The 16914-nt window shown below is 37.6% G+C and overlaps 1 protein-coding gene across 1 annotated transcript in view; it reads left to right on the forward strand.

Annotated features, from left to right (window-relative positions):
• The window catches only part of spire1b (spire-type actin nucleation factor 1b), a 43005-nt gene that overhangs the window by 14159 nt on the left and 11932 nt on the right, over positions 1–16914 (forward strand). Inside the window, exons 4-9 of the mRNA XM_079837572.1 lie at positions 573–698; positions 4061–4135; positions 5109–5273; positions 9255–9341; positions 15269–15398; positions 15872–15913. Of these exons, the coding sequence (XP_079693698.1) occupies positions 573–698; positions 4061–4135; positions 5109–5273; positions 9255–9341; positions 15269–15398; positions 15872–15913 (625 nt within the window). The remainder of the gene's footprint in view (positions 1–572; positions 699–4060; positions 4136–5108; positions 5274–9254; positions 9342–15268; positions 15399–15871; positions 15914–16914) is intronic.

Raw genomic sequence — 16914 nt, forward strand, 5'->3', positions numbered from 1 at the left:
GTTGCAGCCCTACACAAGATCTCAGTAGGTCATTTCTGCAGTGTATAGTAGGCTACATGTATTTTGTTAAAAATGCTACTTTTCTGTATTTATAGAATATCAGGGTGAAATGTGCAGTATATAACCAGAGTTTACTGCATGAGACATATCCCACAATGCAATGCACTCAACCTTTCAGTGTGGGCTGAGCTATTTTCACTGGTACACATGCATTCCTTCACATATTTATTTCACATATCTGCTGTGGTAAATAATCTGGTCACAGTGAGGGCATTTATGAACAAATATTTAAGTACTATGTTGATGTTTTTGTTGCATTAATGGACTGCAAAATGCACAGACTGCTGCCAGTATGAAGCCAAGAGTGACTCACCATACCTTCTGTCCATTTATTTCATTTATGAGACATGTGTACGCCTCGATACGGATCAATGCGTCTCCTTCTGACCTGTCTTCATGTTCAAAACATTCATTGTGTATTCCCAAGACGGACATGTGATGAATAATTTAATGTGAACTTTATTATGGTGTGAATCTAGCTTATTGAATTGTTCCCTGTTCCCTGTCTCCAGCTGTGCACCCTTCACCTGTCCACCCCAGCGGACGCGCCCAATCACTACCAGGCCGTGTGTCGAGCACTTTATGCTGAAACCAAAGAGCTCCGCACCTTCCTGGAGAAGATCAAGAGCGCAAAAGAGGTGAGAGGTTATACTTCCTCCCAAAACAAAGCCAAATGTCTTATTTGTAATGTTGAGTTGACCTGGACATGTTCTTGATAGTCATCCTATTGTACTCCCAGTAGGCAATCTTTCATATCTGAGGCAGTGTTTTTCAGTATTATTTATATACTATTGTAGTTTTTAGTAATTGTCTTGATCCCAGCCTGTCATGTGTGACTTTTATGCAATTTCCAGTTCGGCGCCATGTTTTGTATTCCTTTTGTTTATTGGTTCCCCGTTCATTAGACTTGATTGTTCCCAGGTGTGTCTTGTTTCAGTTTTGGTTTGGTCGGCTGATCGAAAATCCACTTGCAAAAACCAAAAACAAAGAAAATCCAAACTGAAGGCTGAACAGAAGCAGGACCATGAAACATAATTAAAAGAGAAAGAACGCAACAGCTTTACAAATATGCAAAGACAACAACAGACAAACCTAGACTGAAACACAGGGGTATATATACACAGGGTAACAAGAGGTTAACAATATAACAAGACACACCCGGGAACAATCAAGTCTAATGAACAGGGAACCAATAAACAAAAGGACTACAAAACATGGCATCGAACATGAAATTACATAAAAGAACACACATGACAGGGGACCGCAGGCTGGGATCATGACAGTAATATTTGAATTAGCTCTTATTTTCATATTTTAAGTTTTTAAAATAAGTTTTTATTTTAATTTTAGTTTTAAAGGACTTGTTCACCCCAAAATGAAAATGTCCTAATCATTTACTCACCTCAATGCCATCCAAGATATGAGTTGGTTGCCATTTTGGAAGGCATTGGGGTGGGTAAATGATTAGGACATTTTCATTTTGAGGTGAACTAATCCTTTAAATATCTTCATGTGTCCAAGATTTCCAAGATTAACAAAAGTCTTATTAGTTTAGAATGACATGAGGGTAAGTAAATTATGATAGAAATTAAATGTTTGGGTAAATTAATAACCCTTCAAAAAAATTGTGACTGATTTAGCATTTTGATCGTTAAGGTCACAAAAGGCAATATTTTAATATAGGATTTCTAAATATTAGATAGCCTACATAGAGGTTCTGACTCAGAGTGTAACAGACTTGTCGGTGCCGATAGCATTGTGGGTAAGTGCGTCGCCATGTAGTGCTGTTGTGCTTCGGGAGACCCGAGTTCGAGTCCTGCCTCATGAACTTTTCCCAATCCCGCCCCCTCTCTCTCCCACCTTACTTCCTGTCTAGCTACTTTCCTATCCTAATAAAAGGCAAAAACGGCAATACTAAATCTTTAGAATGTAACACTTGTTAGCAGTTGAATTTGAAAACATTTTATCAGAACAAGTTAAATATGGTCGGGAAAATCTGTAGGAAGTCTGGAAATTCGAGTCTGGAAAAGTATGGAATTTTGAAATGAAAATTGTGTAGGAACCCTGTTTTCAGTGGTGTATAAAGACCTTACATAATGAACAGTTATGTTTTTATTCATACACCGCAGGTCCCCTTACAGTGAAATCGTTATTTTGCGCCACCATGTTTCTACAGTAGCCCTAAACGGACAAACTTCTCTACAGAGCGCTAGTCACTCTCTGCTCTCTCAGACGACGACATATTTGTCCTGTGTCGGCCCCTGTAGATTCTCTATGTGCTTTGAAAGGGAGGGATGAGCGGTGGGCGGTTGCAATTCACAACCTCACCACTAGATGCAGCTAAAATTCACACACTGCACATTTAACCTTTTATGTGCTTTTTGGCATAATTTTTTTTCAATATTACTATTTAGGTTTAATTTATGTTTCCTTCCATTTAGGTTTTGGCTCATTTTTTGTTTTTATTTATTTCCAGTTAGTCATTTAAGTTTTTAATTTATCATTTGTATCATTGTTGTATTATTTATATACTATATTATACTTTTTGTTAATATTTTGAATTCGATTTTATTTTTATACTTTCTGTTTCTATTTAAATTTTAGTTTATGTGTTTGTAATGTTTGTCGTAATTTTTTCATTCGTTTTTTAATACGTTTTAGTTCATTTTAGGTTTATTTTAGTAGTTCAAATTAAACTAAATAAATATGTTAATTTTATTTCAAGTAATGAAAATTATTTCTTATGGTTTAAGTTTTAGTTCATTTATTTCATTTCAGCTTTATTTCAATGTACAATTTTTTTTTTTTTATAGTTTCGTCAGTCATAATAACCATGATCTGAGGTTTGACTTTTTTGCTCTTGGTCTCATAGCATGATTTGTGATTGAATAAATGCAATGATGTCATATGTGGAGGAGGGTCGCTGCTGGTTTTACTGCAGGAGGTTAAACACTCTGACATTAGACGGTATGGTGACATTTCCATGTTTCCTTTGATTGTGCCCTTTATTATGTATCAGCCAAATAACATGGCTTATATTAAACTGTCTTAGGGAAACATAAAACCCAGACCTGGAAGAGATGGACATTTATTTTGTTTTGCCTCAGTTGATCTAATTTCACATGAACAGAGGGTGTTTACATAGAAGTCTTAAAGGCACAGCAAAAATATAAGACTTTAAGAAAAGTGTCGGCATTGTTTATGTGCTTATGTTTAGGCTGATAATGTCAGCTCTGTGTTGGCACACATTGACCACAAAATGTGTTTAGAGCATCTCCACATTGAAATGTCTCCTCTGTTTAACACAGAATCATTCTCACAGGAAAATCTGTGTCTGCTGTGGCTCTACAGCACCTTTTGATCGGGTTTTGAGTGTAAGATGAGACGAGCCGCTCAGCCTTCACAAACCGTCTCCCTCTGTGCTCGTTCCCATGAGGGTTTACTGTTACTGCACTGTAAAGCCGTTTATTTCCAAACTAAAGCTGGGATGCGGCCATAATGACGCCACCATTTGGGCTCAGGCGCAGAGGGAAATGACTTAAAAACAAAACGTTGCATAGTACAGACAGACAAAACTAAATGTGAATAAGAGCAAGTTTTGTGGTCCTATTCGCTGGGTTTTAAAGGGAAATCAGTGGAAAATCACAGTTATTATAGCAAAAAAAAAATATTTTCCTTTTATTTTACTCACCTAATAAATTCATAACTTCCAGAAAGCAAATGTGCATGTGCAAAAGGCATTAATTGACAGGAAAATAATGTAACAATGCAAAAACAATTGCAGTGGTTCTCAAAACAGGCTTTATTTTCCTAATGCAAAATGTAATTTCCTATTTCATTCTTTTGATTTTGTGGGGGAAACATGTTTCGTGAGATTCATCACATTGTTGGGTGTAATAATAGACAGTTGCAGTGACATATTGCTGCATCTATAGATTCTAGAAGATTCTGCTCGACTCAGCTGCTGACTGAAGTATTGTGTATCCCTCTGATTGGACAGAACCTGCGTAAGATGGAGGGGGACACCACTGACGGGCCTGGCAGGGAGTTAAACGAGCTGCAGAATGCTGATTGGGTAAGTGATCTGCCATTCAAAGAACAGAGACATTTGATTGGCTCTATTTATTTCAATTTAGTTTAAGGCAATACTTCCCCAGTTGATTGATTAGGGTGAATTCAGGGTGATTGGGGCACATTTTCCAAGTCATCTCGATGGCAAAAAGTGTCCCAATCACCCTGAATTCACCCTACATTAAGAATTGCAAGCATTTTTTGTATTATAAGACATGTTAAAACATGCAAATGAAGCATTCTCTTAATTAAATATGCACTAATTTGCATACATTTCAAGAAAATAAATCTGAACATTGGATACATTTCTGACTTACCACCTTTAAAAATATATAGTCATTGAACTCTACAGATAAATACAATAAAATGCACTTAAATGTTTTCTCTCCACTAGTCTGAAACGACACATTATGGCAAGCCAAAGCGCCCAAAATCTGTAAATTGACCAGTACATGAAAAACACTGCCAATCCGCTTGTTAAGTCGTGATGTATAGGAACGCCGTTTCTGGGTCCAAGCCTCAACTCGTTTCACTTGAGAATGCCATCGACGGCCATTTATGAGTGCTATTTATTCATATTAAACATTTTAAAAAGTTAAACATTTTAAATACTTACAGTCTACACAACAGTCTCTGTGCTCACACAGCATTAATATTTTAACGATTTATAAAAGGTGAATCACTGTCTGGCCATCTGGAATTTTGTTATGGAGATAAAGGTCATGATTATAATTTGATTGTAGTATTACACCACATTGTGTGTGTATATTAGCACCGTTTGTTGTTTTTCTTGTGGTATGAGAGCGTTTGGACATGGAAGCGCTGCCGCGTGATGTCAGACTTAATAACCGAATAGCATCTTGCCTTTAAGGATTATTAATACTTAGTAATATATTATGCTTAAAATAGCCTGGAATATTCCATTAGAGTGCGTATTGATGCGTATTAACGTATTGATGCATGTGTGCTGTGGTCAGACGTGGCTCTGGGTGCAGTTGATGCGAGATCTGAGGAACGGTGTGAAGCTGCAGAAGGTGCAGGAACGGCAGTATAACCCGCTGCCGATCGAGTTCCAGCTCACGCCGTACGAGATGCTCATGGACGACATCCGCTCCAAACGCTACAAGCTACGCAAGGTCATGGTGAGTTTAGAACACATAATACCACATTTTTCTATTTAGAACCATATGAAGAGTTTACTCAGCACACCTATTTGATGCATATTTCATTTTCATTACATTTACATTTATGCACTAGGCAGATGCTTTTATCCAAAGCAACTTACATTGCATTTATGGTATGCTTTTTATTAAGTTCATGCATTCGCTGGGAATCCAACACCTTGCTCTACTTTTTTAGCTACACGGATGCAACAAAATTATTGCACAAAAATGGGTTTGTGGTATCAAATTTGTTGGAGGCAGGTAAACTGCATAATACCTAGATACATTTTCGCACTAGTTATTTTTTATAAAAAAGTAATGTTATTTTTGCTTTACTTTTTCTCACCTGTGCTTGGCTTGTTGGTTAGTTTTTTTTAAAATAAGTTTTATTTTTGGCAAATGTAAAGGCCCTTTCACACCAAAAGTGAAATGAATATGCCTCATGGCTGATTTATACTTCAGTCAGGTCCACTTAAGTCAAAAACACCATAGACAAACTTTTTGTCAAATTTTTTTTGGGGGCATATTTTGCAAAAATTTACATTTGCCGATATGGCTCTGTTCTAAATTCCCCATCCTTTTCATGAGCTCCATGAAAAGCCAAGACAGGGAACAGCAGCAGCTTCTGGGGACAACCTCCCATTTTTTTTTAACTAGGAGGGCATCTTAATTCCCCCATTGAGAACAGAGTATACATCAATGACAACAGAATGACACAGACTAAGTTGGGTTGCAAAGCAGTGTGCAGTGGAAGCAGCCAAGCAGGCAGACTGACCTTAAGCTATGCTTAAAGGCCCCCTGAAGTTTTTTAGCTTTTAGTATTACTATGTTAGCCTTAAGGTTAGGAATAAGCTGGTGTGTTCCAAAACAATGACATCAATTGCATTTAGGAGATATAAGCATTCAAAACTTACAGTCTCTCACTTCCGTTAAAATGGATTACAGATTTCGATGACATCATCGCAGACTTCAGCTTCTCATCACATCTTCGGTCCAATCAAATGCTCTCTAGAATCTGAAGCGTCCCGTCCCATGCAGAGGGTTCTGGCAGACCAATCACAGCACTGGCGGTCCGTGTAGAATTGACGTGTTCTTAAATTTTTGGAGAGGTGCACGTCAGGCTACGCTGTAGATTATGCGTGCTACACACAAGGCGTTTCTCAATGTCAAGGAAGGATCCTCGGAAGCCAGAATTCCGAGGATGCTACGTCATCGACGTCCGTCGAAGGGCTGTTCCAATGTCGAGGATCCTTGGAATTTCAACCAAGGTCTGAGTCCTTCGTTCGAAAAATATGCCATATACAGGAAAGGATGCTTACGAGTAGACTTCACGCACTTAGCGTTCTCAAATCACCCACAATCCTATGTGCGTAGCTTTGCTATCTTGTTCAAAAAATACAAAATATCGGACGTTGGCGGAGTCAGAGTGTTAACGGGGCAATATGCTTTCAAGTGTAAGTATTTACGTTACCAAACATTTGTTATAACCGTAGTAAATATAAGTAAAGTTTAACTTTTAAATGCCAGTACAAATTACAACCGTATTGATATTATACAAATGAAGTTATTGATGGCTAACGGACCTTTTCACTGACGTAATGAGGCTGACGCGCACTTGCTAGCTTGTTCCATTTACGTGTTACCGAAAATGTTCGGCCGAAAATGGCATTAGCATTAAAATTGGCATTAGTTGCGGGCCGAAATAAAAAAAACAGCCAAAACCGTAAACCGTAAATGAATGTCACGCGACGCATCTGCCTATCAAAGATTAAGCATGTCAGCGGTATGAGACAAATAGAGATGTATCCAGCTGAACTACCCATTGCCAGAAGCGACAATCCCCTTGACTACTGGCGCGCGAACGAAGGCCAATTTCCATTTTTTTGCGCGGATTGCACGCAGATATTTATCTGCCCCAAGCAGTGTTGCCAAGTCCGCGGTTTTCCCGTGGGATGTTTTTCCATGTCCGCGGGTTGAAGCGACCCCAATTATGTGATATTTACACCCAGGAATGCGAATTGCAACCCTGCCAATAAAACACATATTTTACCCCCCAAATGCCATTTTTCCCGAAGAACAGTGACAGACAGTGAAAGACTATTTCAGTGCAGTATCTCATGTTCTTAATGAGAACCATTCTGTGATTTTGTGTGCAGTTATTCAGATAATTGTGGATCTTTTTTTGCACAACTGTTAAAGAGCACCTATCATGGAATTTTGAAATTTACCTTTCATGTAGTGTGTAACATAGATCTAAGTGAACAAAAACATCCTGCATAGCTTGAAATATGACAGTGCACCGTATATATAGTTATTTTCTTTCAAAAGTAAGAGTCGACTCTGAGTCATTTTTAAGAATCGTTAGAAGACCGAAGCTTTTTCTCTGACTAGATGACGTCAACTTGTCAAGTTATTTGAATACGATACGCCCACTTATTGCGCTCCAAGACGCCAGTGAAAACTAGAAAACATCATGGCGACGAGACAGTACTGTGTTCTGAAGTGCTTTTTTCATCTGCCCAAGGATGAGCATTTGAAGACTAAGTGGCTTGAAGACATACCATACATCGTCGCGATTGAGTGTTTATTAGTCTTCAAATGTATGTTTCGCGATCTCAGGAAGCTTTTATTATGGACTTTTATTATGGCACATGGTATCTTCTTCGTCTGTCTGTACATGGACTACATGTGCACAGAGCGCCCTCCGGCTGCCAGTATGAATTGAAAACAACACATAAGAGACTCAATCGCTCATGATTAGGCTACATCTGCGCATTTTGAGGAAGTATTGAATAAAAAATACTCCTCTGTTTAGAAATTTGACACAGACATATGAGAATCTATCAATATGTCTCCTCATCTGCACACTTTTGAACTAAAAGCCCTGAGGGATGTTGATTTGTCGCGAGTCTTCGTGAGGAGAATAGAGGAGTTTTTTTTATGAATGAGATCAGCTGAGGCTCATATTACAATCAAACAGTACCGACGCGGTTTTCATATTCATAACTCCTGACACATATTAACAAATTACTGTCACTATAAGACTTTGAGCGTTCCGTTTCCGAAAATATCTGCACAGACTATACCAATCACAACTGACTGGGTCATCGGACCAATCACCGCAGATTAGCGTTAGGTAAAAACAGGTAAAAATAAATGCATATTATAAGAAAACTAAAGTCTTTTTTGTCATTGCATGCATGCAAAACTGTTGTTGGGCACTTCTAAAACAATATTTGGAACATTTTAAATGCCATGATAGGTGCTCTTTAAAAACTATTTTATTTGATGGAACATAAAACTTGAAGAATAATATTAGGCCTATTTGGTATTATTAATTATTTATTGTTAAAAAATATTTTAGGTTTTGCTATGTAACTTAATACAAATTTTATTTTCTTTTAAATACAGATTATTCTATTAGTTCCTGATTTTTTCATTTCAGATCCATTAAATTCAAGCAATATATATATATATATATATATATATATATATATATATATATATATATATATATAAGTAGGCCTATATGTTTTTAAAAGAAGCCATTATCGGCTTCAGTTTCGGTTTTCGGCCAAGTGCATCCTAAATTTTCGGTTTCGGCCCAGAATTTTTATTTCGGTGCATCACTAATAATAACTATGTTCACACTCACAGCACACACAATGCCTCTGCCAGAGATGTCTGTCAATGAATGTGAAAACAAAGTAACTTGCTTTACTTATTTGAAAAAGTATCTCATATTTTGTTGTAAATTTAAAAGTAATGCGTTACTTCACTAGTTACTTAAAAAAAGTAATTTGATTATATAACTATATAGGGGGAAACTTATAATGTGTTACCCCCAACACTGATTAAGAGGCAGTGGCTGCATTTATTGGCGTTTAATGTTTCCAGCAGGAATGAGTCTCTGTTAGGTCTATGCATGTTCAAGTCTCTGTCTCTCTCTTTCTTTCTCAGGTGAATGGAGATATTCCACCCAAGTTAAAGAAGAGCGCTCATGAGGTCATACTTGATTTTATCAGGTCCAGACCCCCCCTCAACCCTGTGAGTGCTCCTTTGTCACTTCTTAAAAACTTAGGAGGGCCTTAGGATGCTTAGGATGCACCGATAGCAACATTCATTTGCATGTGCTTTTCCTTATGCAATGTTTTCAGGGATTCAAGTTTTTTGAAAAAAGGCTTCAGGCTATGCCATATTCCTTTAACTGTCACTATATTTAAATACTCAAGACCAATAGCGTTTTAAGAGAGGATGATGTTTTAGAACAGCTTTTCTATTGCCAGTTTGCATAATATCAAAGCTGTTTTCAATCTATTAAATAAAACTAATGCAAGTTATTACCCTTGGTATTGTAATAATGATTATTAATGTTGATTAATAGAATACATTTAAAAAGTTTGGGGAAAAGGCACATGATATTCTTGTGTCTAGTCAAGTCTACACAGACTTAAGTCATTTAGGAAATAGTTAATTGCATTATACGCACTACAAAACATCTTAGCAGCGTGAAAAACAAAATGGTTATTCAGATTATATATAGAAAGCAGGCAAAGAACGTTCCGCATCACAGAAGCAGTTCATGAATTATGTTCAGTGCGATTTCTGCATGCTCACAAAAACTCCCGTTATAGTCAACGAAGCTGTCTACGCTGCAATAAATCTTTTGCTTTCGTCATATCTGCACTTTGTTTATGATGAGAGGATTCACAAGAGTGCAGAATTCAGTTAGGCCCTGTTTACACCTGGTGTTAAGATGCGTTTTGGTCGATCGGAGCACAAGTAGACAACGCAAAAATGTTTTTAGCTTGTCCACTTTCAACTAGAGATGCACCGATTGATCGGCCAGGGATCGGAATTGGACGATTTTCTGCATGATCGGCCCTGATCGGGGATTGGCCGATCAGTCTCATGTGTCACCGATTTTGAGCCGATCCGTCTACATGCGACTGTGAGCACAACGCTGCCGCAACGTTGACGTCACAGGCACGCTCGCGCTCACAGCCCCATGCAAACATGTCGTTGGCATGGAAGTTTTTTACTGTGAGCGAAGAAGACACTAATTATGCCATTTGTAAAACTTGTAAGGTTAAAATAAACCGCGGGGGAACCACCAGGAAAGCGCACAACACGACAAACCTAATTAGACACTCAAAACTCCATCACTCCTTGGAACATGCCCAGTTTGAAGAAGGTAGAAAAGGTAAAACGGCTAAAGCTGGCCAGAGCTCAGAGCCAGCCACAGGTCAGCAGCCTCTCCTAACTTTCCTTGGTATAAGCAGCGAAAAGCAATTACAAAGAAATTATGGACTTCATGGCGCTGGATGACCAGCCGAACGCATAAACCGTCACTTCATGAGAAAACTGTGAACACAGACACTCAAGGGTCTTCATGGCAACCCGTCAAAATAAAAGTTTGGTTTAAAAAAAATTACATTGACAGAAATATATTAGGCTACTGTTGTAGCCTACAGTAGATAGCGCAGTCTCTATGTAATAATAATTCGTCTCTACTAATAATAATAATTATGCCTAGATGGTTGATTATTTTTCACTTGTTTTTTTTTATAAACAATGTTTACTTTTAACCTCTTGCCTGTCACCGTCCCGCTGGCGGGACACCTGTTACTCTTTTTTTGATCAGCTTTTTTTCGTATCATATATTTGAGTAATTATCATAAATTAGGTATCATTCAAAAGCTTACGAACTCAAAATTCATCCTGTGAAAACCGTTTTGAAATTGGACGTTGCATTACCATGGAAACGGTATTTTAAATTATTCTAGCGGGCTCCTCCCCTAGTGGGCGTCATCATGTTTTATATTACAACTAGTGCTGGGCATCGATTAAAAAAATTAACTAATTAATCAAATTTTTTTCTGTAATTAATCGCGATTAATCGCAAGTTTTTAATATTTTAAGTTTTTAATATTTTGATATTGTAATAATTTCAGTTACTCTCCAAATTAATGTATAAACAATTTAAAGACAGCATATTTTAAATATGTGTTGTATTGTCATCTTTTTATGAATGAAGGCCAGTATCACTGATCCTAAAGTGTCTATGAAACATTAATGACGTTACATTACAGTATAACTGAAAGCTCCCAATTTCAACATTTATTAGGCTTTAAAAAACAACTTTTAATTTAAGTGAACTTAAAACAATCTTTACATAAACCCAAAATAATAAATGTTATATTTACCCATGGCCTTCCCTGTTATACAGAAATGTAGCCTAATAGTTATCAAACACCTTTCTTAACTGCATAAATAATAAATGAAATATAGATGAATCATCATTAAAGCTACAATTTTCTCTGTTCCCGTTGTTCTTTGATGAACATTAATGACAGGCATCATCAGCGCTCCTGTCGCTTTAAGAACAGCCGCGGATCTCACGCGCTGTCCCGCGCATCTCATTTTCTCACAACTCTTTAAGTTAATTTAAGACGTTATTTAACTAATTTAAGACTCCTAATATGAGAATACTCAAAATCCTCTGTGTTATTGTTTGTTCAAGAGCAAAAGAGAACTCGATGTGAGCAGGAAACTGACGCGAGTCTATCTATGCGTCGAGTGTGTGCGTCGTGTGTGTGTGTAGCTGACATGAGACGCATCCACACAGACAGGACACTGACACACACACACACACACACACACACAGGACTTTGGCATACAGCGCGTTCTCTTGTGTCGTGATGATCATGTAACGCTAAGCAAAAATGGATATAAAAACGGATGCTGCGTTATTTGCGTTAAATATTTTTAATGCGTTAAGCTGAAAAAATTAATCGCCCGCGTTAACGCGTTAATTTGCCCAGCCCTAATTACAACATTTATTTTAACTACTTTATAATAAAAATCTTATCTAATCTTGACAAAACACATATCGTCGGAAAGGTCTGAGTCTCAGGGTTCCATATTTGGTGACCATTTTGTGATGGAAGGGATATTTGGACAGAAATTAACAGAAAAATGCATCAAAAAACAATCAATGGAATATGTGTGACACCCGGTGGCTATCTGTGGTACAGCGCCTAAACAAAATCTCATGGGAACTTCAATTTTTGTGATATCAACTTCAAATTTGGAACACAGCTTGGTTAGACATATGGCTTTGATTTTATAGTAATTTTAGATTAAAACATTTTTGTAAAATATATATTTTATATAAAATAAAAATATTTAGTACAGTATTTTTTATTTACAGTAAATTTAAATTTCCAAAACTTTTTCATACTTTCATATTTTGAATTGTGTTCACTTCAGCAATAATCTGCCGAGTGTCTGCTTTAAAACAAGACCAAACTTAGGTCTATATTCCAAAGCATTCTTGAATTACAGCCCTTTAAGTTTGGATAGTGCATTTTCATGTGTATTCTCAAAAAGGGGGGTGACAGGTGACAGCATACAGCCTTTAAATGTTTATGTATTATTTACTTATAATGATTAACATCATAAATAATAAACTTAATACATTTAATAAAAATGTGTAAAATGGTTAAATAAAAATATATATATATATATATATATAAAAAACATTTAGCTATGGCTCGGAAATTGGTACAGAGTACCGTAAACGTTTTATGGTATTGGTACCAACCAGTGATGCGCGGGTCAATGTATAAACAACCCGCACCCGACCGACGTTTTGAACTAACCCGCCCGCAACTCGGACCGCAAAAAAAAAAGAAGAAAATATTGTACCCGCCCCGCTTCCTGACCCGCATTTTTTTAAAGTAATAAATGCTCATCGTAGCTCATTGGGCCATTGAGAAAATGTTTCAGGCCCTGACGTGGTGCGCTCAGAGGTGCAGCGGCGAGAGCAGGCAGTTCTTGAGGCGGCCCATCATTTTCCATTTCAGCTGTCTAGATGCATAGGCTACTATTGATGAACACGATGTTTATGTTTCGACCCGGCTTGAAGGTCATCAGCAGGTCAACTGCGAGAAAGCCCTTAAGAGCTAGTTTCACTTTCTTATGCCAGCTGAGTGATAGTTGCTTTTGAATAGAAGCTTCAACTAAATTACATGTTTATTACATAACACTAGACTAGGCCTATATCATACAGCATTCAGAAAAAGAACAGTTTGCGCTCCTAATGGATTGATTTATTCATTTATTTTGTTTCATTTTCTTAACAATTAAGATGCTGCATGTGTTTATCCAGTCTAATCGATGTGTGCGTCTCTCCCCTGACAACAAAAATCCCGCCCCCTCTCAGAAAATACATAAAACTGACTTTTCTGAGCTATATGCGTTTAAAAGTAGCCTATTAAAATGGCACAATGGCATTGCTCAGTTCAACGTGTTGGGAAAGCGGGCATTTTGTCCCGCGTCAGTATTTATTAAAAAGTTAATAACGCTCAACATTCAAAAGGAAAATAAGGATGACCCGACCGACCGCGACCGGAATATCATTAAAAATTATTTTGGATGACTCGTTACCGCGGGTAACCGCGGGTGACCGCAGGCACCCGCTCATTTTGGATCAACCCGCGCATCACTGGTACCAACTACTGGAATTTTGGTACCCTGACATCCCTACACTGGCAACATTTATTACCCAATTACTGAACTGTTATTTGGAGGAGTACTGTACACTTCAGGTTTGTTCATTCATAGGATCTTTTGACTTTTATAAGACAAGTAAAAAAGAGAAAAAGATCAATTTATAATGTTTTGTTTCATAAAGCAACTGATTTTCAGTTATTTGTTATTTCTACTTCTTTCCAGGCACAGAACACTTATTTTTTGAGAGTTGTTTAAGTGGGAGAAGATCCTGTTGTAATGTTTAATAATTTATTTTATAATAAAAATAAAAAAATAGCTTTGAAGAAAAAGTGGATTTTTGTTTGTATATGCTGTCAATTATAGTTCTTAGAAAGAAAATCGAAATCGGTATCGGCCAATCTCACTAACAAAAAATCGGAATCGGCCAGGAAAATTGCAATCGGTGCATCTCTACTTTCGACCAGGTAGTCAAAAACGCATTTCGACCGGATTGCTTTCGTAGTGAAAACATTCATGTTGTCGAATGTGTCCAAACAGCCACAAAAGACACCTACTCTTCGCCTACTGCCCTAATGCGTAAACATTATGGAAAGCACCAACCAGACGGGATTTAAACTTTGTCGGCTAAAGACCCAGGTTTGGTTTAAAGACGTAAAATGTACCAAGCACAATGTTCACTCACCATTCCTGATTACTAACACACACTCACAGCGTTCGGCTGGTCTTTCGGCTGTCAAAGCAAAAGCTGATTCTCGTATGTTTTTTCCGTCCCCTCCGATCGCGTTCATATGTAAATTGTGCAAGCTTATTTTGCTTATTAGATCAAAAGATCTAAAAAAAAACGACAACATATTTTTACCCGCCCATAGACCGTCCCCTCGAAGAAATCAGGACAGAAGTGGTTGAAAGTGGACAAAAGAGACGGATTAAACACCAGGTGTAAACAGGAATGTGTCTCCCTCGTCCACTTGTGATCCGATCGACCAAAACGCATCTTAATAAAACAGGGCCTTAGTGAGTGTGTGCAGTGAAACAAACTGCAGCGTTTTTAGCAGATGTCTTTGTGACAAATTTAAACGCCTCTGATTGGCCTTTGCACTCATGCTAAATATGTGTGTGATTGGATATAATGCTCAAAGGTGCAAAAAAAACAAAGCATAAAAAGAAATCTTTAATGCAACATGTGCAGGGGCAATTTTTGCCCCCCAATCTTGAATTTGGGGGTGTTTTTGTTCATTTTGGTGAGGTTTTTGGCCCCAAGCCCCCGTTAATTTCCACCCTGATCTGCGACGAGGAACTTTAATGCCTGTGATTTAGCGCATGATTCAATCAAGGATTTGTGTAAATTGGAGAAAACCACTAACTTGAAACTGAAGCTTTCGCAATTTGTGAAATTAACTGATGCAGCTCTTCTCTTTGCTCCCAAAATACTCCATGATATCTACGTGTGATTTCAGGTGGCAGCACGAAAGCTCAAGCCGCAGGCCGAACGTCCTCCCAGCCTGCATGAGCGCATTCTGGAGGGGATCAAATCAGAGAGGAAACTGAGGCCCGTGTCGCCCGATCAGATCCGGAGAAGTAGATTTGGTGAGATTTGAAACTCACACACACACAAGCACACAGTACTACATGCATTTACTCTTTGAGATGGGCATAAATGACAGGTCATTTAAAGGAGCTGTCTTTAGGGCTGAATATGCATCATGGATCATGTATGAAGGTCACTGCACATGCTTACTGCTTGATGTTGTAATCAGACTTGGTGATGTTCAATTTAGATGAATTATCACTGAAAGAAACCCGTCTTGACATTTGCTCTGATTGCAATGCAACAGTCACACAAGTACCAGTTTCTCTGTGTGGCGTGTATCTGCTTCATACATGGCTGATGATTCTCTGTCTTGTATTATTTAGTCCATCCATGTACATTGAAAATGGATGAAATCTCTTAACTGCAAGTCTAATCTTGCTATACATGATAATTATTACTGAATTAGCCATGTTCTGCTATTGTGAATCTAAATACTTGCCTGTTTAACACCCTGCCTGTTTTCTTGCAGCCATTCGGCCTCTTAGCATGTCTCAGAGTTTTGATTCATCAGGTAAAGCTGTGATCCATTAGTGCCGTCTATGATGATTAGAACTTAGTCATTTCATATATAAAACTGGGAGCCGTTCATTTGAGGGTCCTGCTTTAAATTTCTATTTAATACTCAATTTGAAAATGTTTCTATTCCAAACAAAGTGCCTCAGGGTTCAGTAATGAAGATCCTGGATGTTATTTATTAATTAATTTAGTCATTTTTTTAAGTATCATGTTTTTTGACCCTCAAATGAATTGCGACCAATTTAAAATTCACTTTGATTTCATCTTATTAACATGATTTATTGTTGTTATTATTATTGTTACAATATACTGATGATTATCCGTTCGTCACACATCACCGCTTCCGGGTCCAAACTCTCTATCAAATGACAAAAGCAAACAACAATGCTAATAATATACACTCACAATGTGATACACTAACAGGTGCCGTGATGAAGAGATATATACGTCAGTGATCGGTGTATATATACGCTATTCTTGCTGCTTAAATAACTATCTTGTTATAAGTACTGTAGCTGAGATGTAAAATTGCTCATATTGTGACTAGAAACTAGTCAGCTCACAGCAGATCATAGAAAGAGTCACACAAAAAGGTTTCTCATCTGAGAGGATGAGTGTGCAGAATTTAATCTGAGGTTGAAATGGAGTTTGCAGGATCCACTGACAGAGGAAAGCCTGTGTTTGAAAGTCAGTAGCGGCTGCACTTTAAACTTGAATGGCGGTACCACGGTACAGTGATGCTATCAAATGGTTATACCATGTGACTTTTAGATATACAGCAGCCTCAAATAGTGTTTGGGTGCTTAAGTCACACTTAAAATATCTGAATGTCATGAATGAAAATAACAAAGCAATTATTATTTGTTTTAAAGAAAGATGGCACATTCTCAGAAATGTGCAGTTTGTTCTCATAAAAGCTTATGCATCATTTTTTTGATGCCACTTGCTTATACCATGCCACGGTACAATCATAGTACCACGGAATATATAATTCTG

The sequence above is a fragment of the Gobio gobio genome (assembly GCF_949357685.1).
Source record: "Gobio gobio genome assembly, chromosome: 15".
Lineage (NCBI taxonomy): Eukaryota > Metazoa > Chordata > Actinopteri > Cypriniformes > Gobionidae > Gobio > Gobio gobio.